General features: G+C 31.1%; 3 protein-coding genes across 9 annotated transcripts; 1 reads left to right on the top strand and 2 right to left on the bottom strand.

Moving 5' to 3' along the window:
- Positions 1-356: 356 nt before the first annotated feature.
- Positions 357-8,434, top strand: Ids (iduronate 2-sulfatase). 3 transcript variants are annotated; one of them, XM_087416097.1, is made up of 10 exons: positions 357-580; positions 3,208-3,875; positions 3,964-4,070; positions 4,249-4,346; positions 5,179-5,309; positions 5,376-5,547; positions 5,858-6,007; positions 6,579-6,716; positions 7,156-7,697; positions 7,802-8,434. In XM_087416097.1, the coding sequence occupies exons 3-10, from the start codon at positions 4,024-4,026 to the stop codon at positions 8,135-8,137; spliced, it is 1,614 nt and encodes a 537-aa protein (XP_087272223.1). In that variant the 5' UTR covers positions 357-580; positions 3,208-3,875; positions 3,964-4,023; the 3' UTR covers positions 8,138-8,434. The 3 variants fall into 3 exon arrangements, with proteins under 3 accessions (XP_087272223.1, XP_011056639.1, XP_087272221.1); XM_011058337.2 differs by having other exon boundaries at positions 3,782-3,875; XM_087416095.1 differs by having other exon boundaries at positions 3,208-4,070; positions 4,169-4,346.
- Positions 1,233-2,742, bottom strand: LOC105147377 (uncharacterized). Of its 2 annotated transcripts, XM_011058340.2 has the most exons (3): positions 2,515-2,742; positions 1,807-2,448; positions 1,233-1,703 (listed from the first exon to the last, which is right to left on the bottom strand). In XM_011058340.2, the coding sequence occupies exons 1-2, from the start codon at positions 2,636-2,638 to the stop codon at positions 1,994-1,996; spliced, it is 579 nt and encodes a 192-aa protein (XP_011056642.1). In that variant the 5' UTR covers positions 2,639-2,742; the 3' UTR covers positions 1,233-1,703; positions 1,807-1,993. The 2 variants fall into 2 exon arrangements, with proteins under 2 accessions (XP_011056642.1, XP_011056641.1); XM_011058339.2 differs by having other exon boundaries at positions 1,807-2,742.
- On the bottom strand, positions 7,694-25,918 carry LOC105147379 (uncharacterized). 4 transcript variants are annotated; one of them, XM_087416084.1, is made up of 23 exons: positions 25,779-25,918; positions 24,665-24,719; positions 22,669-22,781; positions 21,957-22,097; positions 21,598-21,731; positions 18,229-21,033; positions 16,271-16,605; positions 15,568-15,686; positions 15,179-15,312; positions 14,859-15,113; positions 14,575-14,788; positions 14,092-14,498; positions 13,665-13,963; positions 13,291-13,585; positions 12,771-13,066; positions 11,876-12,041; positions 11,445-11,792; positions 11,053-11,350; positions 10,752-10,979; positions 9,994-10,128; positions 9,662-9,733; positions 9,412-9,591; positions 7,694-9,164 (listed from the first exon to the last, which is right to left on the bottom strand). In XM_087416084.1, the coding sequence occupies exons 1-23, from the start codon at positions 25,896-25,898 to the stop codon at positions 9,063-9,065; spliced, it is 7,251 nt and encodes a 2,416-aa protein (XP_087272210.1). In that variant the 5' UTR covers positions 25,899-25,918; the 3' UTR covers positions 7,694-9,062. The 4 variants fall into 4 exon arrangements, with proteins under 4 accessions (XP_087272210.1, XP_011056645.1, XP_011056648.1 ...); XM_011058343.2 differs by having other exon boundaries at positions 14,859-15,116; XM_011058346.2 differs by having other exon boundaries at positions 14,859-15,116; positions 25,486-25,871.
- Between the last annotated feature and the right edge of the window lie 530 nt (positions 25,919-26,448).

The following is a 26,448-nucleotide window of genomic DNA, read 5'->3' on the forward strand; positions in this document are numbered from 1 at the left end:
CAACTGACAGTCAGCGAACGATAGTAATAATAATTGACAATGACTACGATGTCACGTAATCACGCACACGGGTACTCTCCTCGTAGCGTCGGGTATAAATTTTCCTCTGTCCCCCCTTGCGGGGAAGTAGGAGACACAGCAGCAGCACGACGGAATGATACTTCCGTCGTAGTTCTACGCTGACGGATGACGGGAGTCTCTCTCAAGTCGGGCGATTTCACAATCGCGCGCCGATACTTCACTCTCTTCTCTCTCTCGCGTCCTTTCCTCCGCTCAGCCGTTTCTCTCGTGGTTCTCGCTGCTGGCACGGCGGGTACTGTGAAGCGACTACGACACATACAACAATACACGCGCGTCCGTGCTCCGTCCTCCTCCCTCGCACGCACGCACACGTAGACAATGGAGGAGTAAAGGAGAAAGAGGAAGGGAGAAAGACTCGGCGACTCCTCACAGTTTCTCGGAAACAGAAACGGATGAGAACGCGCGGATTAGGCATATATATAGTATACGCTTCGTTGCGCTGTTACTACGCTCTGCTCCATATCAGAGGAACGAAAACAATAATCAGCTGATTCGACAGGTAGGTCTACTTCGTGGGGCAGAGACGGGAGACGATGAACGATCGAGATAAAGCGAAGCGAAATTCGAGCGTCACGAGACGGTGTAGGGATGCGCGATTTTTACGAATTTCTAAAATATCGGTTATATTTTTTGCTAATATTTTTGGAGGCTGATCTATCGATTTTGGGTTTTTTTTCCACCAGTAAATATCGTGGCATTCGTGACTACGTTCCGGTACTCACTGCCAGCAATACCAATATTGAAAATCTATAATATATGTATTGTAATGGATTTTCAACACTGATAGTTAAGCAGAATGCGGTCCGAAAGTCTGTTACGCCATCTACAGCGCGACTACAATCTCAGATTTAAAATAAAAATAATTAAAATTCAAATTTCTTTTCGTGGAATCTTCAAACTGTCTACATCAATAAATTTAACGGAAAGTGCAGTTGACAAGGATCCCGGTATTTTTATTTTATTATTGTTCATTTATTTCTTTTCATTTTTAGATTCCAGGGCAGCGTTGCTGCAACTTAAAAAATCATCTTCTGTGAAGTTAATAACGTAACCATCGCTTTATAATATAAAATTTAAATCTCCTGACTTTAACTAACTTTATCTTTTTATTGCTTTGTCTTTTAATTAATTGGGAGATTTTTTAGAACGTATTTAAAATAAGATAAATATATTTTATCGTTCTTCATCGCTTACAAAATATTATAAAGCATTGTATCTTTAAACATCTTTATCTTAAACGAATTAAAATGTTATAAAATAACTTAATTTATGACTACATAAAATAAAATTTGGTTTCACTTTTCACTTACCACAAATATTTTTCTTAACTCTAATTTATATTTTTTTGGTTTTTTGTCTTTATTCTTTTGATGTCTTTCCTCCGGTACCCTCTGAATGTTTGGCTCCAATGGAAATAAGAAAGGTACCCTCCAAAATTTGTTCTGGTAGAATTTCTGACATCAGGATTTTATCCAATATAACTGCTGACATTGTTACATCGCCAACCAACATTGAATCGTTCTGAGCTGCGAATGAGGTCTGCGATCATAAACTCATCGCCTGTGAAGAATTTGGCGAATTCAGATTCTGAGTACATTGTTTAACGATGGTCGATGTGCTTGCTACAAAAAAGAGAAAATATTAAAAATATGGTTATATTTAAAATTATTCTATCGTCTCTATTTAATTTATTATTAAAAGTAAGAATCTTAATTCTCGTCTCACCATCTAATTGACGCGTTGGTTGTTTTGCCTTTTTTTTTGGTCTCCTTTTCCTATACAAAGCATCTAATTTTTGTTTTAATGTTTTAATATTTATCGCCCGTTTATTTATTGATTTTTTCTGTGTCGGCGAATAATCTTTATCTGACTTGTCTGTATTTGTTGAAATGTCTTCATATGGAAATTTTGGTCATTGTGCCTCATTTGTGGATGATTGATTTATTATTTCGATTTTTATCGATTGATTCTGTGTCTGCGAATAGAGTGGCAAGTCTTTTAATCCTCCCGGTTGCGTCCGCATATCTTGTTGGAATTGAATTGCGTCTTGGGGGGTAATTTCGTATGCGTATCTATAAATTTCGCCTTCAACTACGTCATTAACAATGCGATATGCTCGTTTCTTTTCCGGTTCACTCGTTGGATATTTTTGTATTAAAAACGCTGTCGTTACGCGGCATAGTGGCTCGCCGGTAATGCTTTTTATTTCGTATCGGTATGTATCACCGATGTGTTTCTTATTACTTGACTTGCAATATTCATTGATCAGTCGGGTAACTCGAATGTCTCTCTTGTTACTTTCATCTTCCATCTGATTCAAATCCTCTTCGTCAGTTCCTTCGTCTTCCGAGGTCGGCGACATCGATCCTATGAATTCGCGTAATATTTTAACTCTGTTTTCTACTGCACTTCTCAAACGTCGTTTTCGCTCACGTGATTTTATTCTGTTCTCGATTTCATTGAGTAGCCTTTCTTCTTCCTTTCTCATTTCTGATAGGGATTTGAATGTTTTTTCGTGTCGTTCGGTCATTGTGATAAATTTGCACAACGTTCGCATTCTTCTCGAATGTTCGAATGAGACTGTTGCATAGGTTGCACTTGTTTTCTTTAATAATCTGCGAATTGTTGCACGTGTGGCTGCACTGCTCGGCAGGTATCGTACACAGATGTCGCATATCTTTTTCTATCGATTTGTGTATCGCGCAATCTGATTGGTGTTTGCTGTTTGTTTGCTCTATGCTATTTCTCTATTCGAAATCTCTATTCTTTTTTTTTATTTTTACGGGGGTATCGTTATTTATATTTATTATATTAATTTATTTACACTTTATAAATATTTATATCTTTTACTTTATTTATATTTATAATATTATATTAACGAATCTTAATTTATATACTTTTAAATTTAGATTTAGGTTCGTATATTTGTTCGTATTTTCTGTCACACTTGAATCGATTCTTCTATAGAAGAATCGAAAGTTATAACTTTATAACTTTCGATTGCTATTTCTTCATTAATTTAATTTACTATTTTCTGTATGTCTTTTATTAGCATTTATTATACTGTTACTAATTATTTTGTAACAACTTACCTTTTATTTCTAATTTCTTTTCTTTCTGTTTTAGATATAACTGCTGGATTTCATCTTTTGTTTTCGCCCATTCGAATTAATTGACAGGATCTGCTTTAAATATTGAATTTCTCTTAGACAGGGCTTCTCTGTTTTGTTAATTAAGATTTCCTTCTCGCCTATCCAAACTGACAGGACTTTTGACGATTGTTATTTTCTCCACTGATAGGATTTTGGTTTCTGATGCTGATTATAATCTTCTCCTCGTTTATCTTAACTAACAGGACTACCTGATGAATTAAAGATAAGTGTCGGATTTTTTAATTTTCTGTCCTTGTTATTAATTAAATTATCACGTTTGTTCTTTAAACATATAGCTTTAAATAGATATTTGAGTAATGATTCATTCTGTGCAACTACATAACTTTTCTTGTCATACATCTTAAAATTCATATATTAGTTCATTTTGTGTTTAGTTCATTTTGAAAATTATCTTCTTGCTTTTCCTTATATTAATTATTAACTTTTTGAATTTTATTGTGTTCTTTTATCTTCCAAATTTTTCTAAAATGTTTTGCTATCTGATAATTTCAACCAATCTGTATATTTAATTTTCTTCTTTGTTACAGATTTTCTCGCGCAAGAGGACGAGAATGCCTTTTTAATATACCATCAAAAGCATTTTTTTTCAATGCATACATCAACGATCACACAATGTTTTTCGTAATCTGCTTTAATATTGTTGTAGTTATGTTGATATTTAATGTTGCTATCACCACCGCGCGTCCGAACATCTTGCTGATCATTGTAGACGATCTGAGGACTACTCTGGGATGCTACGGTGACGCCAATGCGTATACACCAAATATAGATGCCTTGGCTCAGGATGGCATCGTTTTCACTGAAGCATTCGCACAGGTCTGTGCTCTTTACAAGATTATTTTAATTTGCCATCTTTGAACTATTTCGCTTTTTCTCTTTCGAATATATATAAAGCGAATGGTCATATTTTGCAGCAAGCATTATGTGCACCCAGTAGAAACTCCTTTCTGACTAGCAGAAGACCGGATACCCTCCGACTTTACGATTTTTACAGTTACTGGCGTGATGCGGTGGGTAATTACACTACATTACCAGAACACCTGAAAAACAATGGTTATACCACGATGTCTATAGGAAAAGTATTTCATCCAGGTACAGAAATGTTGTGTGTTAGGGGCTTTGCACAATCGAAAGACTAGAGAACAGAGAATAAGAATTTCAATCTTATCAGATACTTTGTATTCAACAGTATATGATTCCTGATAGATTGAAATTCTTATTCTCTGTCTCCTTTGTTCCTTTGATTGTGTGGAGCCCCTCATAAATTCCATGCAGATAATGTGCATATTGCATAAGATATCTAACAGACGCGTCTTTTAAATATTTTTTAGACATCTAAAAGACATCTTTCAGATATCTTGAATGCAACATAAATGTTATCTGGGATCTTTCCTGCTTGAATATAAATAGAAAGCTGATCTGAGAATAGTCTTTTTCGTGAAACCATCAGAATCTCTTATACCAGCGCACCAATGATCATTTTAGAGATATGGAAACTGGACACTATCACTGCGACATTACGATAACATCACGAATTTTTACATTTTATTACCATTTATTTTTCCGAATGAATCATAATAGATTATTCTCTTCACATTCAACTGTAGTAGTCAATTTCTTATGGCTTAAGACACTTACTATAGATATGAACTTATTTCTACTGCATCTACCGATAAATGATGAGTGAGAGGCGATATTCAATGAAAGCTCTGCTTTTTCGCACGTGATGATGAAAAGCTCTTTTATAAAATCTAGCGATGTGTAAATGCCAGTAAATCTTTTATAAAGTATTATAATCTAGCTTTCAAAATAATATTGCTGCAAGATTGTTGCGATATTTTGTATTTTAAATGTTAATTACATATATGTTATATATAATTAACGACAAATCATTGACACCTGAAAAGTGAAACATTTCATACAGGTATAAGTTCCAATGGATCTGATGACAGTCCCTACTCATGGACTGAGAAACCTTTCCATCCGTATACAGATCGGTACAAAAATGCTCCGATTTGTAGGATGGTCCCGCAATCAAAAACAGCAACGAATCTCGTAACGTACAATATTTTCTTACGTTACAACTCACGGAAATATACCTCTGATATATCACAATTACAGATATGCCCGGTACGAGTCTCGACTATGCCAAACAAAACATTACCTGATCTCGAGACCTTACGAGAAGCGAGAAGATTTATAAATGAACACAAAAAAAATGTTAATCCTTTCTTTCTTGCCATTGGTTTTCAGAAGCCTCATATACCTTTGAAGTATCCTGAACGCTATCTAAGTATACTCTTCATAACTTTTATCAATACGTATAAAATTAGAAACATTACCTAGGAAATAAGAATAAATTGAAATGGGTTCAAATTTTCAGAAGTATGCATTCGAAAATGTTAAATTGAATTCTTTCAATCTCAATGCATTTATTTATAAAAATAAAGAATTGCATAAAGCATAATTTTATGCCTTTCAATCTGAAAAAGTTTCAATTCTTTAAGTGCATCGTGAATAATAATTCAATATTTTTTACGATCGTAAAATAGACGAAAAATGATGATGAATAATGTAAAGTTTGCGTTATAAACATGATGCAGAATATCATCCTATACGAAAGTTCAAGATGCCCGAACGATACATATGGCCAGATAATGTAAATAATGTTGCCTATAATCCTTGGACCGATCTCCGATGGAGAAAAGACGTGGCAAAGTTAAAATTAAAATTTCCATGGGAAAGAATACCAGGTATACCGCACTATGCATATACGGATCTGAAAATTATATGTTTAATTTTCGCATAGAAGCAGAATGGACGAAATTAACACTTCCATGATTCGCCGAATTTAATGAAACTTTGTACATTTATAGACAAAAAATAATTAAATTATTTTAATTTCGTATTAATTTTTTATTAATTTTACATACTGATGATCAAGACCCTATTCTTGAACAAATATCGCATACGAAAATAGCAATTTCATATACAATCGGTCAAGAAACTATCATTTTCGTATGTGCTCAAAAATAGAGCCTCGGATTATAGTCAAAATGTCTATTTTCACGTATTTTTATATTTTTTATAATTATAATATAATAATTACTACGCAAAAGAGATCACACACGCATGTTAAGCTAAAAACACAATGAAAAACACAGACAATAGGAATAAGAAATAACAAATTTCAACGTATCAGAAGCCATTTATACTAGAATGGACGCTTTCTGATAAGTTGAAACTTCTTATTCCTTGTTCTTATTGCCTATGCTTTTCATTGTATTCCCAGCTTTATTATTCCTTGGTTATCACTATTTTCAGAAAAGTTTGCTAAGCAAATTATCCAATCGTATTACGCAGCTGTGTCTTACATCGATAATATGATCGGCAAACTTATACATCAGCTACATGTCTCGATGATCCGAGAAAATACTATTGTAATATTAACATCTGATCATGGTACGTTTAATCAATGAAATAAAATATACAGAGATGGGCTTTATTTGAAATAAATGCATTTAAAATGGAAAAACAAAATGCAAAAATATTTTGTATTTTGTTTTTCTTTTTTCGTATGGCGGATTAATTATAAGATCTCATAAAAGGAAAATGACCCTCTTAAAATATTAAAAATAAAAAATAAGAAAACATATACAAGATAAACATTCAAAATTAAATAATATGAAAATATAAATATTTATAAAAAATCATTTAAAAAATGCCCATTTTCTATTTCAAATAGATACATAAAGACTATTTTATATTTTCAAATGAAAAAGCTAGATTACAACTATTTTACATTTCCCATTTTAAATAGGGACACTCATTTTGTCTATCTCTAAATATATATATAGCAGTCGTGTATATATTACATAGTAAATTGATATTAAATATATAGGTTGGGCTCTTGGAGAACATGCTGTCTGGTCCAAATATAGCAATTTCGACGTTGCTGTGCATATACCTTTGATAATATCAATTCCAATGGTCACATCTGATTTTAATTACAATGCTATATCTATAAATCATATGAGATATAATGAACAGATTACAAACAATGATAAAATAGAAAATAAAATGAACTTGAAATACTTATTACATGTTGGAAAAATTGGCGCTTCAAATATAAGTATAGAATATGTAAGGAAACATAAAAGAATTCTCTTCGGGACATACATTCAACAAAGACATAATAAATCTATGAGAAGCAATGCGTTACATTCCAAAAAGCACTGTCGAGTTACAGACGCTATTGTAGAACTTGTCGATATATTTCCGACGATCGCAGATCTAGCAGGTGTTCCCATACCGATATGTCAAGTTATTAATAATAATACGAACGATCATTTAAAAAATATTCTCATTCAAAACAAAGTGCCCAATCCTTGTAGCGAGGGTATTACACTATTACCACTTATAAAAAGTACTTTACAATGTCAGGTAAGGCATATTTTTTATTGCATTATGAATTATACAAACGTTTTATATAAAACAAAAGTTCTCCATCTTTATAATTTGTCCCCATTAATTTGTAAATATTTCAGAGCATACCTTGGAAAAAGGCGGCATTCAGTCAATATCCAAGACCAGAAATTCAACCTATGCTACATCCTAATAGCGACAAGTCCCGTTTGAAAGACATAAACATTATGGGCTATACCTTGAAAACTAGCGATTATCGTTATACCGCCTGGATACCATTTGCGCATACGACGTGCAAACCAGATTGGAACGTTATTATTGCAGAAGAATTATACGATCACAAAACGGACAGAGCGGAAGATTTTAATATAGCAGCCTTGCCAGAAATGTTAAAAACGAAAAAATATCTTAGAATGTTGCTAAAAGATGGATGGAGAAATGCTCTTCCAAGATATTAAAATCATAATATAAACATTTCTATATTACATCAACACAGTATCTACTATCATATTTCTATTTTAAATATTTAAAACATTTCTTTGTCTACATGTGATACGTGTAATTAATAAATGAATTGGCAATAATCAATTATAATTTATTTATGAGAAATATAAATAAATAGAATTTATTACCAATATATGTATCTATCGAAAATGTTTGGAAAATAAATATTATTATATATACATCCGTAATGGATTAAAACCGATTGTATCCTAACAGTAAATTTAATAAATTGCAAAAAATTGTAAAATATAGATTTTTATGTAATGATTTTTATGATTCTTATGATTCTTAAGTAAAGTCTCAGTACATGTAAAGGTTTTGTAGTACATGTGAACTATATGAGTTTTTCTTAAATATCCTTCTTAATACCCTTAAAGTATAGCCTCGTTATATGTAAACGTTTGGCGACATATATATCCTTAAACGTATGATCTTATGCAAAGTGAAGGCACTTAAACTAAACCATTTGAATAACTCTTTCTGACGAAAAAAAATGCTTCAAATAAAATTTGATTGAATTAAAGAGGAACATCCAAGAGAATAAGATTTATTAAAGCATTTATTTCAAACTATAATAAAATGAAAGGTTTATTCAGGCCTATTTTAAGTGCCTCATTTCCTGTATTATTCTGCATTATATATTAAAATCTTGAAAATATACAATGCACAATTTGTCTACATAGATCTAATTATACAAATATTAATTTTAACATATAGTACTATTATTTTATTACATAGGAAATTAATAGAAAATATTTAAAATAATATTTTCGTATACAGTGCGCATTCTTTTCTCAATTTATAACTAATCAAAATTTATATCAATCTGCAGATAATACTATCTCAACGTAATCAGTACAAAATATTTATATATGAAATTTACTCCTCTTGGATCTTACTGTTATCAATTGGTTGCGCAGCTATTTGTACGCTACTCATTCCACTCTGACGTGTTATTCCAGTACTTGTAGTAGGAACTACCTATAAATTTATATATATATATATATATATATATATATATATATATACACAGCGTAATTACATTTAAATATTAGGGAGTTTTTACAATATCGTTTATCCAGAGTACGGTGAACGCTAAGGTCGTTATTTTCTTCTCAACAATTAAGAAAAGGATACCATGACTTTAGTGTTCACCGTATCCACGTTACTGCAAAAACTGCCTATCATCATATTCAAATAAAACGACAATATAGCACAATTATCATACCTCTATTATATCCTGGTCCACGGTTCCGCCTATATTGTTATTCGACGAGGTATTCTGTTTTGAAAATAAATTTGGAATTAAATCTCCCGCTTGTGCATCGTTTAATTGCACGGGTTTATTCGCGTTCACATAATTCATCGATTGCCCCGAAAGCAATTGGCCCAACTGCGTGACTTGCGGCTACAAAAAAATATTCAATATTTAAAAAAAAAGTACAGCTCAATATATATAAACAAACATTTATATTTACATGCATATTGCTCGTTATCGGAACTTGTGGTCTTTGTTGAAAATTCGGCGCTTGTGGTCTTTGTTGAAAATTCTATAAAATATATTATGTTATAAAAATTATACACTTTATACAGATATCTCACTTTAATCTATCATCCCTTTTGTTTTTGCTAGGTAAATTCAAATAAAAAAAAAGATTTTCGGACAAAATTGTATGACAGCACAAATCATGAAAAAATCAATTTTCGAAAAAATCAATTCTTCGTGATCATATGAAGATTCATTTTATCAATTCACATAAGCATTTATTGATTTATTCGTTAATATTTTTAGTTTAAAATAAATTATTACCGGCAAAAATGGATTTTGTACTGATTGTACAGGTTGCTTATTGTATAACGTAGCTTGTTTTTCCCAATAATTATACATTTCCACTATAGCTCGATTCGTCATCATTTTCTGTTGTTCTGGTGTTGCATTCGGATACTGCAATTATTCAAAATTAAAAATAATTTATACACTTGTTTAACATATATATATATATATATATATATATATATATATATATATATATATCTTTATTAATATTTATATACAAGGTATTTTATTTTTATTTCCCTAATAATGGAATTTTCTAACGTTTCATTGACGATTGGTCACTATCATTAACTAGCGACAGCTGATCCTAGAAAAGTAAGGACAATCCTGGAAAAAAGTGCGGCTCTTATTTGCTGTCGTTAGTTAGCGATATTGTAACTTTCAAACTTCATAACTCGAAATGTACTTAATTAAAAAATACTTTATTTAATAATATTTCGACAAATTCTCGTGAGCTATAAAAATATGTAATAAAACATAAATTTCTATTTAAAAAATTGAAAAAATATGTAATAAAAAATAAATTTCTATTTAATGAATTACAATGACCTTCATGCGATCTTTAAACAACTATCCAAGATCAAACTAATGATATCCTCTCATGTCTCCCTCGAAATCATAAAATTTTATATGAAACGTTTTTTCGTATTTTCTATACTATTATTTGCTTGGAAAAATTAAAACGAACCACCTTGTATAATAATATTCGGGCTTATATCTTCATATCTTACATCTTTACGAATAAGTTGTTGGAGATTTTCGTATTCGAATATATTTTGAGACATCATGTTAGGCTGCATGGAGTTCCTCATCATCATACATTGCTGTAGAAACGCATTATTCTGATTCATCATTAAAGCTGCATTTGCCATTGGATTTATTAGCGGTTTTCCTTTCTTTTCCTCTTCATATTCTAACCAAGCTTGTTTACGTTCCTCTTCGTCTAATTCCTCTTCTGCCTGTTAAATATAAATTTATCATATAATATCACATAAACATCTTTCTTATATGAAGGAAAAAAAAATTTCTCACTTTGTTTTCCAATAGAGAGTCATGTTCGTGATAATTTTCCACAATATCCTTGAACTTCAAAAATATCTCTGCTAGCAGTCTATCTTTAGGTAAATTTAATGTAGGTTTTTCTTTATCGTATCCCTCAAACGTATACAACTCGTTTAAATTGTGATTGCTGTAATGCCGTTCGATCTGTTGTTCGTCAACGACACGGCACGAAAGCGACAGCTTCGTAACTTGACGGTTGTAAATCTTTTCTTCCATTGTTCCCGCAGCAAGAAATCGATATACGTAACACGGCTTTTTTTGTCCGAATCTGTTAATCATTGTATCGACAAATCAGAGGCGATCGATTTGAAATATATAATAACAAAAAAAGATTAGACAATGCAAGGCGTCAAAAGAAGTACCTATATATTCGAAATATGCTTTGTACGTCGTGAGATGGATTCCAACTGGCGTCAAATATAATCACTCTGTTTGCTGCAGTTAAGTTTATTCCTAATCCTCCAGCGCGTGTAGATATGAGGAACAATCTCGCTCTCATATTAGTGGGTCTATTAAATATCTTACACCATAAATTTCGATTTTCAGGCGAAGTCTGACCATCCAATCGGAAGTAATCGAGTCCTAAAGACCAACTTCCAGTATGATTATCAAGAGTGTCACAGGATTCATCTTTCTGAGTCTGATCATCTATTCTTCTTAAAAACTCCTCGATTAAGGTGAGAGAATATAGAGATTGAGAGAATACGAGCCTATAAAATTATGTGTAATATAATAATAAATAATAGCAATGTGAAAATTATGTACCAAAAAATTAAATATAAGATAGACATACACTTTATCACCGATCTGTTCACTTTCTTTTAGAATTGCAAACAGGAGTAATAGTTTAGCTGACTCTCTCATATCTTCAAAATGCTCGGATTGTACAAACTGCAACCACCACTCTGTGGCCACTTCTGACTCTGAGGTCTCTTTGATCTGTTCCGTTAATTCCTCTTCTAAAAAATTAATTTTATATATATTTAATATCTTTATTTTATTATTTTATTTGCATTATTTACGTTTGATTTAAGTATTACAAGCGTTTAAATAGTGTCACGGTCAAAGTGTTAATGTAATAAATACAATATAATACACTTAAGCCCATTTCACAACTCACTAACTTGGTTAACTTTTAACCAAGATTTAACATATTTCTAATCTCTTTCTAATTCTAGAATTCTAGAGGTTGAACCTCGGTTAAGAGTTAACCATAAGTTGTGAAACTGGGCCTTACTAGTCAATATATGCATACTCATATAAAATTTTACTCTAATAAATAGATATATTCACAATAAAATTTAAACTTTTACTAGTAGAAGCATACATTCTCACATCTCTTCAGGCTCCCTCATTACGCCAGAATAAAAAAAAAAACGAATAGTTCAGAATTAAGAGCTATTTACGAGCTCAAGAGCTTTTAACCTGCTGGGATTTGAGAGAGCTCATAAATATTTCATAATTATGAGCTATTCGTTTTTTTTATTCCTATATAAGAGGTCAACCGGACAGAGATATTCACACCTGATTTAATAAAAGTATGCATAACAAAAAATGCATCAATTTAAATGAACACTTTCGTTTGCAGATGTGCATACCAACCATATGACCTGATATAGCAAATGTATACACTGTTTAGTAAATAATTACATTTTCATTTATAAAATACATATCTTGAAGAAACTTACCGACAGGATTATTTCTTGTATTACGTTTAGGAACGTTTGTATTGTCTTTTTCATCGATCGCCTGAACATCACTGTCATTGTTTGAATCGTTGCTGCCGTTGCTGCTGCTACTCTCTACATCGGTAGTATCATCATCAATGAAATCTTTTAACGAACCTTCTGAATCAGAAAGTTCCTTTTTCTCATTTGCTTTTTCTATCTTTTCTGCATTTAGACGTAGGACTAAGGGGTGCGTCCAGATTCTTTGCAATGCCTGAAAATCAGCGAAGAGAGTTCTTCCTTGACCAGATAGACGTCTGTAGGAGAAAAAGTAATGCTTTCAATCATACAAAGTAATACAGTCAATTTAATTTGATATTTATGTTTTAACTCATTTTTAATTTTTGTACATAACTAATATAACATAAAAATGATAACTTTATATAAAATAATTCAATCACATAAAATAATACAATTAATAATTGTATTTTCATTTAAATGAGAAGAAAGCACAAAAATACAAGATCTTTAAGAGACTCACCTAGCAACATTCTCCAAGTAATATTGATACAGTTTGATTTGAACGTCTGTCAGTCTGACGAAAATAACATATTCCTGTTTCGGTGGTAGGAATGGCGTAAGCACAGAGTAATCGAATCTTTGCACGCTACCTTCTAACATTTTGTGCAACACATGCGCACGTTTTTTCATTAATTTAACGTCATAAGCAGTAGAATCATGGAACTGACCATTTGTTATCGGATTTACAAATCTATTTGAAAATTCTTTCTTTGTACCCAGCAGATTGGGTTTCGCAAACTGCACCATACAATGATCTGCAAAATATAATTAAATAGATGCAAAATATTTTTAAAAAATATACAACTACGAAAATAAGTTTTATAAGATATTTACACTCTATTAAATTGTTCTGTAAAGGTGTCCCAGTAAGTACTATGCGTCTCAATGTTTTCACGTTTCTCATGCATTTACTTAATGCAGTATCTTCATTTTTTAATAAATGGCCTTCATCACAAACAACAAGATCAGCACCTGGATCAACTAGGCATTCCAATATAACTTCCTTCATAGCCTTCCGAATATTTCTATTTGGACCCGTAAGGTTACGGAACATTTCATAGCCAATAATCATCACACCGCCGGTTTTTTGCCATCTTTGCAGTTGATATTTCCTCTCAAAATTCTTCTTAAATCTGGAAATATTTTTATTTGAATAATATGTCATGAAAACTTTGAGATTGAAAGTTATACTATGTTCTCTAGATAACAGTATAAATAATACAATAAAACAACTTGTAAATGTTGAGTATCAAATACTCACTTTGTCAGTTCATACACTTCGAAATCATCCAAATCCTTCAGCCATGTATTGTACTCATTTCGCCAATTGAGTACTGTGCTTAATGGGCAAACTACCAGTACTGTCTTAACGTTTGTCGCTTCGTGAGTGAGAAGCGTATGCGTCAGAGTAATCACCTGTAGCGTTTTGCCCAAACCCATGCAGTGCGCGATTATACATCCAGATCCGGATGTAGTCTTCACCCTTTCTAGAGACTCGAAACAAGCGTCCCACATAAATTTGATGCCTTGTGCTTGATGCGGCTTCAGATGTTTTACCAATTCCTTATGCACAGTAACGAGCTCCTGCTTCGTTTCTGTATCGAAGTCTAAAACGAGTTTGTCTACTTTCTCTTCACCGGCAAGTCTCATCTCAAACATTTCGTTGTACTATATAATAAAAGACATTTACGTATAATAAACATGTTAATGAGAGATGGAATTGATAATATAATTGCAAATATACCAGAGCTTGACGTTCAGCGATACGTTTAAGCCTCTCCTCTTCTTCTTTAGCAGCTTGTTTCGTATCTTCCGCTACTTGCTTGTCTTTTAAAACTTTTCGTATATTTTTTCGACCACTTTTACCGGGTGAAGATTCCTGCGAGTTTATCATTTCTACGTCAGTACTATCACTGTCGGATGCCATTTTTTTAATACGCTTTCGTTTTGGTTTTGCTCTACAAATTACGTAAATTTAAACGTATAGAATAGACAGAAAATAGATGAATATAATATATATCAACTTACTTCTTCTCTGGAAGTGAAGAATCTGTACCTGACGAATCACCACGTTTACGTCTCTTATTTCGTTTCGATTTCTCTTTTTCTTTTCTCGTGTCATCTGAATCATTTGAATTTAGTGTGATAAAAGGACTTGAAGTATTAGAAGAGTTATCAGAATCTACATCTGTTATTTTAATGTCTGAATCTGAATCAATGATTCTTCGCCCAGTCTTCTTTTTCTTCCTTTTAGACTTAAAAGATTTTTCTTCATCAGAATCACTGCTGCAAAGAAAAATAAGATCATACACAGTTTCTAAAATAAGATAAACAAAATAATAACTTACTTATTATTTTTGGATTTATTCGCAAGTTTTTCTTGTTTTTTCTCCCATTTTTCTCTTTCAGCATCAGAATCAGAATCAGATAATTTCATTGTTAATATCTTGTCTCTCCTCCAATCACTTTTGTCTTTTTTGTTCTAAAATATTTGGACCAAAAATAGAAGAATTAGATTTCTTGCAAAACTTATCTTGTATAACAGATTTTTAATATAATAATAAATAATTTAGAAACAATTTTTTTTCTATTCTAATTAGTAATTTGAATTCAATTTTAGGTAAGCAAATGCCAACGCAAAATACCAATCACACCTAAACGATATTTACCAAATACCTTATTTATATATTATTTAATCTATTGATTTCTTTCATTAAATAATAATAAAATGTCTTACATCATTTTTCAAAGTTTTCTCTTCAGATTTCTTCTTCTCTTGCTTTTTCTTGTTCTCTTTTTTTTCATTTGTATCGTCATTCTTTATGCTAGAATCACTGTCCAGTACCACTTCTTTCTCTAAGTTTAAATAACAATATATTCATATAAAATATGTAATCACAAATAATATAATTATTTTTCACGTTAAAAGATTCAAATATGAAAATTTAAAAAATATCGCTCATTATTTAGAGAGAGAGATGAGAAATTCAAGTTAAACCATCAATAAAAAATAAAAACTAAAAAAACAATTTTTAATATCTTAATTATAGATATTAAAGAGCAAATATAATTATTAAAAAATGCTGTTTGTATTTATTCACCAAAAAATCAGTAAGTCAATTAATTGCAGAAACTTAAATGTAAAATATCTTACTGAATTAGAAATGTTAAATTTGCAGATAAATAATAAAAAAATTTACCTTTCGTTTTCGAATAAATTTTACATTAGAAGTTTTGTTTATAAGCCAATCTTATATAACTTCAATCAAATTTTAAAGTTGAGAAGTAAGAAAAGATATTCAATTTTTTTTTAGTCAAATGTCTCAAAAATATGATCAAAATAATCGAGAGGAAATTGGTGTGTATATTTTAAATGTTCTATATTTTAAAGAAGTCGTATGCACAATAATTGTATTTTTATTGTATACCGAATTGCTTACCGTCTGAATCAGAAGAATTTAACAGATTCTCTTTTGCGAGTCTATCTGCTTCTGATATTAGAGCCTCATTAGAAATAGTTATATTATCGTCTATATTTTGTTTTTGATAAATTGATTGATCTTCAGTATCAAGATCCGTTTCTACAGTTGCCACGGTATCGCCGTTCTCTATTTTTCTCAAATGATCCATCAAAGATTCTTCTCTGATCTTTGTATTTTCCTTTTTATTTGACCTTTTCGAATTTTTTGAGGATGAATCGTTGTCCATCGACGAATCAGAATCTTTCTTTGTATTTTTCTTGCGACTCCTTTCAAGTTTATCCAGATTAACGAGACTGTAAAGGATAATGGAAATAAGGTACTTTGGAAAATAACTAATTAATACATAAATTGAATTTGTCGCATGAAAAATTTATTGTGTAATAATGGGTAAACTTTTTTTAGGCGTTATAAAAGCAAATTTGTAAGAAATGATGTTAAGTTCAAAATCTTTAAGATCAGCAGAAAATGTAGTTGTCATTTTATATAAAATTACTATATATATAAACAAATACATTCTACTACAGAAGAATTGAACATTTTTCAATGTACTCACTCACTTACTCATTCACTCACTCACTCACACACTCGCACGTACACACATACACACACGCGCGCGCGCTCGCGCACACACACTTTTTCTTTCCCTCTCTCCCTCCTTCCCCCTTGTTTTTTTTTAATTTAAAGAATTGGCGATTTGAGAAAGTGAATGTTATATGAGTAAATTTATACTTATTTATATTTTACAATCACACGTATCAAATTAAGTAACAAATAATACATTTGCCGCGACTTTACCATTGCATGAAATTGAAAGAAAGATGAATCAAAATTTATCCCAAAGCGGCATCAGAGTAGATTCAGAATCCGAAAAAACTGACGAAAGATAAAATTTTTTATTTAAAACCGGTTTAAAACCGAATAAAATATTCTCTCAAATATGTAACATATTATAATATGTAATATGTTAATTTCAGATTAAATTTATTAAAGTAAATTAAAAATATTTTCTCCAAGTTAAACAATTTTATAACATTTATAAGTATGGTTCTGTTCTATGAAACTGTGTTCACTTTAAATATGCTATAAATGTTCAAATCCTCTATTTGAAATGGTAACAAGATTCTTATTTCGAAGACTTTTAATATTTATTTTTACAAGAGAAAAATTTATAGTTAAAAATCCATATTAATTGTAAATTCCAGAATGATTAATATAATCATTTTCATATACAAAATTATCTCCGCAAATCTCCAAATTTCTTGAATGATTTAATAACATTTGTAAATCATTAAAAAATTATTGCTGCCTACAATTATTTATACAGAGAGATCCATGTACGGCTTGACTTTACATAAATTGTTTTATAAATTTAAGATACACATTAAAGACCTTTGAACCGAATTTCCACTTATTATTTAACCAAAAAAAATTCTCAAAATTACCATATATTTTCAGGCGTTCATTCGAATATAACTCTTTAATAAAGAACTTTTATTTTGATAGGAAAATGAATTTTATACTTCCATACGTAACTATTTGCACAATAAAATCTTTCAGTCAAAGTATAAATTACAAATATTCATTTTGATTGCGTAACAAAAATTTAATGTAATAAAAACATTACATTGAAATATTTTATAAATCATTCTACAGTCAAACGTAACAAAAATAATATTAATATAATATTGTAGATTGATTTTTATTACATTTCCATACTTCTAATGTTCATATGATAGTCTTAAAGAGATACCTCATGCAAAATTAAATTTTGTTATTGTTATATATTATAAATCCTAATTTGTATAGGATATAATTCTATTATATACTTATATATAAACTCTAATAATAATTAGCCATTCGAATATGTCAAACGATGCAAGACAATAAACACAGGTTTTACAGAAAATACTTGATACCTTTTAAATTCCTTATGTTCCAAATATTCTCTTGACTTTTTCAATGCATGTGAATAGCGTTTAAGAATTTCTGTACTTAATCGCTCTAAATGAACTTTGCAGGACATTCTCAATTTCTTATCATTTTTGTAGTAGTAATTTTCATTAAGTTTGAGTTTTCTCTTCTTTAATCTGGAGACATTATGTTCTCCATCAGTCTCAGGCTCACGATTACGTTTAATATTTTTTGAAACATTTATCATTTCAGACAGAGTCAGTTCAGAATTAGAGTCTTCGCTGGAAGATGCTAAAAGCGACCGCTTGGCTTCGGCATTTTTCTTAGAAGAATCCGACTCAAACTTCTTGAAAGAATCGACGGATTCTCTCGATTCCTTTAAAGATATAGAATTGTCCGATTCTAAGAGAGCTTTTTTGACAGCTTTTTCTGTCTTGATATTTTCCTCCTCCGAAGAGCTCATTTCTTGATGAGATCTTTCATCTGATTGATCATCGCTTTTTTTCTTAGCTGTAATTTCCGCTTCAGTGATAACATCTTTTTCAGTGTGGATATTCACATTTTTTTTAAAAGTTGAAAGCTTTATTGTACTAACGCTATTGACATCAGAATCATTATCTTCTAATTCGTTTTTCTTCTCGATTCGATTAGTAGTTTCATCGTCTGTGGAAACTTCAGTTAACTTAGCTACATTTTTATTGGATGTCTCCGACGTGTCAGAATCAGCCAACAAAGCTTCCTTTGCCAATGCTTCAGCGTCATCGAGAGATTCATTATCATTTATATTCGTTTTTTTGGATGTTTTCGAGTCGTTGTAAATTTCCTTATTGGTTACAGACATAGCTGCCACTTTTTCCTGATTACTTTGATTTGATAAATCTTCCTCTTCTTCAAGAAATGTCCTCTCTTTTTGGTCTGAAATTTTATTTTGTAAGGAATTCTCGCAAGGATCTAAAAGTTTATCTTTAGACGTTTGTAAAAGCTCTTCTTTATCACAATTTGTTTCGACTTCCATTCTGCTCTTTTCTCTATCTTCAGGAGGTGTGTCGAACATATCCATCGACTCGTCGATTATATTCCTTTTCAATCGATTTGTTTCATCATTTTCTAATGCCATTTCCTTGCTACTACTTTTTGAAGGAGAATCTTCAATCTCAGTTTCATTTTTATCAGACGATTGTATGTCGCTGTTGCTCTTATTGCATTCGGAAGATAGTTGTTTTTTACTTGATCGTTCTTTAGTAATCTTCTTCTCTTTTAATCTTAATATGGGAGAAGTGGCCGAATCATCGTCCACATTATTTTTATCGTTATTTATCTTCGATTTATTTATTGACATTCTATCTTCATCATCGGTGTCAGTTTCATTGTTATTTAGGCTCTTTTCCGTTCTTGTTAAATCCACTTTACGCTGAGCCGCTTGCATCTTCTGCGGTGATCTTGTTTCATCTGCTGAAAATATTTCTTCGCTATCACATTCAGACACATCTTTATTTCCATCCTGTTTATCATCAAAGACGTGTTTATCGTCATCCTCTATACAGTTTTCACGTTTTTCTTCTGATTGTTCACTATCTGTAACTACTTCGTTTGATCTTTTCGTTACAGATTTTTTTCTATTCCTAGACCACACCTGATAAAAAGTTAATAAATTCTTCTGTTTTTTCTCCAATATCATCCTCAAGCGATCAATTTTTTCTGTAGATTTCAACACAAGTTTCTCTTCATCTTCTTTACCATATAACTGTTCTATACTTTCGATATATATCTGAAAATCTGAACATACCTTCTTACAGTCCATTAAAATTTTTTTCATATCTATAAGATTTTTTTGATTTGATTGTCCATTGATATCTTTGTCACTGTTATTCGTAGAATTCTTGGGTGTTTTAGTATGATCTATTTCCAAATTTGCCAATTGCCTCATAGAGTATTTATTACGATTCACCTTTTGAAGTTTTATTTTTTGAAATTCTTTACTAGAACTATTATCTGAATTATCTTCCTGAATATTAGAAAGTCGCTGCTTCGATGACTTGTCACGTTTTCGTTCGTCATTACTGTGCGACATCAGCTGACTCGTTTCTGAACGCTTCTTCGTATTTTGTTTTATATATTTTTCATCTTCAGATTCACTAGTTGAATCATATTTTTTTGCCTTATCCCTCGATCTTACATTATGAGAATTATCCATTTTTTTATTCTGTTGTCTTGTATCTTTTGAAATCCTCTTTGATACATTCGACGCTATATCTGTATCGTTCTCATCACTTTCGCTGTCAGAAGAATATACATAATTTGTTTTAGATTTTATTTTTTCAAATTTATTATGTTTAATTATACGTTTTTTTCTTATTTTATTCGACGATATATCGCTAGAATCATCACTTGAATCACTAGATATTTTATTTTTCTTCGATATTTTTTTTTCTTTTACAACTGAAACTTTCCGCGCGGAATAAAAATCTCCTACATATTTCACTTTTGGATCACTCTCGTTCTTACTTTGATTATTTCTTTTAGAAAGGATAGATAAATTTTTGCGTTTACAAAACGAATCCTCGCTGGACGAATCTGTCAGATCTATTGCATTTTTCTTTTTCTTCTGAAGGGAGTTTACATCATAACTTATACGACGATTTGTTCCCGCGAATCTTGCAGAAACGAATGACTTTTCGGAAGAATCGTCATCCTCTCTGTCACACATACTATCCAAGAGATTTTGTATGTATTTTGTTTCGTTTATTCGTTGTATTTGTGATGGTAAAATTTTTTTTTCAATCTTGTTGCTTCTTCCCTTGTTACTCTTTCTGAAACAGAAGATCCATTCCATATGTACATATCTTCTCTTTTTCCAGTTATATTCGAAGTATACATGCATATTCCCCATTCTTCTTTAACTCGTTTATTCTCAAACTTTTAGAATCTGTCAGCCAGTCCTGTAGCTAAGAACACGATAAATTCTATTTTGCTCTTCATTTTTGCTCATCTTGCTTTTACAGAATTTTCTTCTTCTATTAAATTATAATATAACAGAACGGACTAACAGTATTAACAAAACATTACATTATACATTAAATTATAGAGTAATGCATGATATACTGAACATCATTGAAACGTGCAAACTTAATCTCTAAGAAAATTGTCAAATCATTATTATTTGCAAAGGTTCAATGTTTAGTTTCGTAACAAAAATATTTAGTTAGCAATATCTACATTCTGTGCATGTACACACATCACAAAAGTGATAATAAAGAAATATATAGCAAACATTTAAATATTTAAGAAATGTATATAAATATACATGTCAGAAATAAAAATATCATTTAAAATTAGGACGTTTTCTAAGTATTTATATGCTTGATCATACTTACTTGGGGAGAGAGTCTATTACAGCAGCACATATGGCTCTTAGATCCCAAAGTGGTTTAGGGTTACATATAAAACATTCCCAATCATCCTTTTCCACGTCCAATAGCGATAGGCTCACATTTCTCTTTATACATACCTAAGTTAGTTAATAAAACAGTTATATAATTACAATACTATTAGGTGTTGGAATTAATTCGTAGCGTTTTTTAATGAAAGAATGTTATTTATTTCACATGAGCATTAAAAAATACATTAATGAAAGTACTTCCCATCTCTTGTAAAACGCTACGAATTAATTCCAACACCTAATATAATATTTTAATTGCTATATTTATTAATCACCATATAATGAATTTATTACCTTACAAAATGCTGAGAAACAATTTTTGTTACAACACTCATATAATTTCCTGTTGTTATATATACCGCATATATGACAATAGTGCCTAGCTTTATCCTCATCAAATCTGGTCTGTATATTCTTCAACTCATTCCAGCATATCTAAAAAATAATAATAATATAACACTGCATAGCGCACTGTATTATTATAAATCAATAAAAAAGAATCTCTTCAGAGTTTTTTGTTTTAGACTTTAAATATGAAAGGCATTTGATCATACATTCACTCGCAAAAAAAAAAACAGGCCACTATTTATAATAGTAAAAATTTTTAATATGTCGAGTGATATTTCAACAAAAAATCATCAGAGCAAAATGAACAAAATGTATTACAAAATGACGGACGTTGAAGATAGACATCGAAAAAAAACTCACTTTTGTGCCTGATAGCCAATTCTCCTGAGCAACGCAATATTTAAATATGACATTTTTTTCCTACCTTTCAATGTCCATCTTCAATGGCCGCTATTTTGTAATACACTTTGTATAATTCAAATTTGATCTGTGTAGTTATCAAGGGAAATGTTGAAGCTTTAATTTGAGCTTCGGATCATCTCTCTGTGATGATTTTTCATTGAGGCATCACTACTCGAGAATTTGTGGTAAAATTTAGTGATCCGTTTTTTTGCGGGTGAGTATATTATAGAATAATTACAAATGCACAACATCTTACCTCACACTGCAGTATTCCAATGAAAGGATGAGAAAAGATTCGATTTGTCTGGATATTTAATTCATTACCACAAGCAGTACACTTTATTTGTCTATCTTTGATAATTCTAATATCTAAATATAAAGTGCAAGTAGAGTTTTATATTACTGGAGGTATAAAAGTCTTTATAAATAAAACTATGTAAAGAAATGTTAAGGTAGTACATTCGCGACAGTATCATCCAAAAATTAGGCATCGTGTGCTCATTGGTGATACCCCCATTCCCGTCGGTGAGAGAAAACTTTTGATCGATTATGTTCAGTAGACTCAACTGTTGAGGAGCGGATCCTGAGTGAGCGCTTGCTGCTATTGAATGTTCCAAGTTGAGTCAGCTGAACGCGATTGTGCCTGTTCAAAGTCGCAAGCACATGTGAAAAGAAAATGAATACAGACAGACGCAGGCTACTGGCCAATGCCGATGTTGCCAGATACATTGGTCGTTCCCTCCATTCTCTCCAGTTGCCTCTATATACCGAACAAAATCGAAAATTGCATTCTTTTTATGACTCTATTTTCTGAACTGTATGACATAGAATCATAAAATTTTATCACAATATTCGTTTCATGACATGCTCACTTTTTATTAATATCTTACTGCTAATTTAGGCCCTATACAAATAAATGTAACATTTTCATGAACATTGTGTAGACAAGTATAAAAAATTACTTATATCTCAGTATTGAAACGATTAATCTCATTGCACAAGTGTGTCAAAGTCTTCTTCTAGTACAATATATAATTTCAATTTCAAGAAATTCTGACTGTTTTCAATTCGCGAATATATTACCTTAACATGCTATCTATAATTTTTCTTTTTATCTTTGATATGTATCAGTGCATATATATATATCATTGTGAACTCACAAATAACTTGTATATCTTTATGCAAAGTACAATTATTTCAGTATATTAAAGTTACTACAGTTATAGTATACTACAATTAAAAAGTTCAAGAGACATTCCTATTCAAAATAGGAATATTTTCTGAAGTACTCTTTGTAATAAACTCTAATATACTGAAATAATTGTACTTTACATAAAGATATACAAGTTGTTTGTGAGTTCACAAAGATTTTTGTCTAGTACTTTATATCATCTTTTTATGCGTTTATTACTGTCAATCTACAAGCCCAAGAATTGTTAAATACAATTAGTTGAATTATTAGGTTAAATATAATTAGTTGTAAATTATTAAGTTAAATATAATTAGTTTTGATATATGCTTACTTTAAATACATTTTGTAAATTTGATGCATAAGTTAATATAATCTTAATAAAAATAAAGCTAGTAGAATATTAGTAAATGATTATTTCATTATGTAATCCTAGTTTTATATATTTTCAAAGTCTGTACTCATAATTACTTTGGAAAATTTTGAGTTCTTATTTGAAAGATGTTTTATCTTGTATATGCTCCATAACTTTAATAATAATCCTTTGAATCCATACAAAATTAAGATAATTTGATAGAAAGTTACTGATACTACACAAATGTTGTAAAAAATTTAGAGGAAATAGGCACAACAGAGAAGCTATCAGCATCAGGACTCGATAACAGGACAGAAGTTTACTAATATGGAGATTTGATTCAAATCCCAGAGCATCCTGATAATTTTTCTCATGTTGATGCTTATTTCTCACAGTGTAAACTAAGTCTATGTGTATAATTTTATGTGTATAATATATATATATATATATATATATATATATATATATATATTACATACATATATATATAATAACATATATGTATTAGGTGTTGGAATTAATTCGTAGCGTTTTTTAATGAAAGAATGTTATTTATTTCACATGAGCATTAAAAAATACATTAATGAAAGTACTTCCCATCACTTGTAAAACGCTACGAATTAATTCCAACACCTAATACATAATTATATACACATGTAAAAATATATATTCAAAATATACATAAATTATAAGACAAAATTAACCTACCATGAAAATGTTTCTCACGAAAAGCAAGTTCTTTTGAAGTTGGTTTGATTATTTTCTGAAAAGCGATGCAAAGTGAGAATAAATAATATATGAATTGTGACACTGAACATTACAATCATTACTATAAATACTTTTCAGCAAGAGACGCAGGTGACAACAGTGTAACAGTAGATCTATTACATCTTTGTTTGCAATGTTAAACCAAGATGATATGATCACTATGTCACAATGGCTGTGCTCCAAATTCACTGCCAGTGCTGAAAATGCTATAGTTTACGTTACATGCACTATAGATTTTTGATATAGGCAATCAATTTTGGAACATAGTCGCTACTGCGTCATTTGCTGGAAAGTTCCATATACATATCTCTTGTTCAACAAACTGACATTACATTTTAAGTCATTGTAACTGGCGTTCTATAATAAATCGGTAGTCCTAAGCCAGAACTGGAATTAAGACCGTGTTCGTATATTGCCAGTTGTCAATAGTATAGTATCCGTAACAGGAATTATAGATTTTCAGTACTGGCAGTAATATATACGAACATGGCCTTAGTTGCAATATTTCGGCCGATCGGCATTTAAGCTGTGCGCGGGTTGGTGAAGGAGCAGGAACCAAGCTGAAAATCGGCCGAAATGTGCAACTAAATCCCAGCTTTGTCCTAAGCAAACCTAAGTCTTAATCGGTAAAATTGGCCAACAATTAACTTATACGATTAAGGTTAAGACCGGTTGAGACTTCCGATTACCTACTACCGATTCATTTTAGAACCAGGATAGCTAATAACATTATTATTTCTCAATATTAAACGATATTTTACCTTCCACGACATAGTCGCAATGTGAACCGATAGTAATTAGTCGATATAGAAAAAAAAGAAGAAAAAAATATATGAATTAAAACACAATCAACAGCATTACGGTAGTTGCAGACAGTTGTGCCATAATGGTTTCACGTTGTTTGACAAAAGACTGTTACCAATTCATACGTTCTCGATGGAATACAAATTGTTTTCACATTTTCAACAAGGTTGATAAATCGCGCATTCAATAAAGATCGTTATGTCCTTGTTTATATCTACACAGACTTACGTATCACCAGAGAGAAACCCACAAAAATAAGAGGGGAGGAGACGCAACTCCATCCGTGAAGAAAAGTGAGACTGTCATGCGCCGAATCCAGCCGAATTCGTGATTCGTGAGGAAGTCCGCTGATCGGAATAACCATGAACATCTACGTACGTCTTTTCATGCTGAAGCTCGATGCTCATCAATGCTCATTTTCGGCGCCAAAATAAAATGCCTGCAGCACACGATGTTTATTTTCTTGCTGGATTGTTATTGGCTGCGATGTTGACACTGTCCTAATTTCCACCGAGGGTTTAATCCGGATCAGAATGTAAGAACCAACCAACTGTCGTTCGATTGTAACAGGGGAATACTCGACTGTATAGTTGGTTGGTTCTTACATTCTGATCCGGATTAAACCTCGGTGGAAACTAAGCCACTGATACAGTGGTAAGATTCTAATCCAGCTAGCAATCCAGCAGGAAAACAAACATCGTGTGCTGCAGGCTTAATATCACTTAATATTGTATATTATTGGGCTTTACGCACGATAGAAGGAATTAGGAATAAAGAATAAATGATTTCAACCTATGAGAAATCGTGTATTCCGATGTATCCGATTTTTGTTAAATTAAAATCATTTATTCTTTATTTCTAATTCCTTATTCCTTCTATTGTGCGCAGAGTTTTGGAGCGCTGGCGGTAGTTTAGCGATC

Source organism: Acromyrmex echinatior, chromosome 19 (assembly GCF_024713525.1).
Source record: "Acromyrmex echinatior isolate Ae372 chromosome 19, ASM2471352v2, whole genome shotgun sequence".
In the NCBI taxonomy this organism is placed as follows: Eukaryota; Metazoa; Arthropoda; class Insecta; order Hymenoptera; family Formicidae; genus Acromyrmex; species Acromyrmex echinatior.

Bases quoted from the DNA above. Each gene is read 5' to 3' on its own strand.
- LOC105147377 (XM_011058339.2), bottom strand. From the start codon at position 2,638: ATGCGAACGTTGTGCAAATTTATCACAATGACCGAACGACACGAAAAA.
- Ids (XM_087416095.1), top strand. From the start codon at position 3,867: ATGTTTTTCGTAATCTGCTTTAATATTGTTGTAGTTATGTTGATATTT. The intron at 4,071-4,168 runs GTCTGTGCTCTT...CATATTTTGCAG, and splicing joins TCACTGAAGCATTCGCACAG to CAAGCATTATGTGCACCCAG. The intron at 7,698-7,801 runs GTAAGGCATATT...TAAATATTTCAG, and splicing joins AAAGTACTTTACAATGTCAG to AGCATACCTTGGAAAAAGGC.
- LOC105147379 (XM_011058343.2), bottom strand. From the start codon at position 25,898: ATGTTCATGGTTATTCCGATCAGCGGACTTCCTCACGAATCACGAATT. The intron at 11,351-11,444 runs GTACTTCTTTTG...AATGATTAACAG, and splicing joins AGCATATTTCGAATATATAG to ATTCGGACAAAAAAAGCCGT. The intron at 9,165-9,411 runs GTATGATAATTG...ATAAATTTATAG, and splicing joins TGGACCAGGATATAATAGAG to GTAGTTCCTACTACAAGTAC.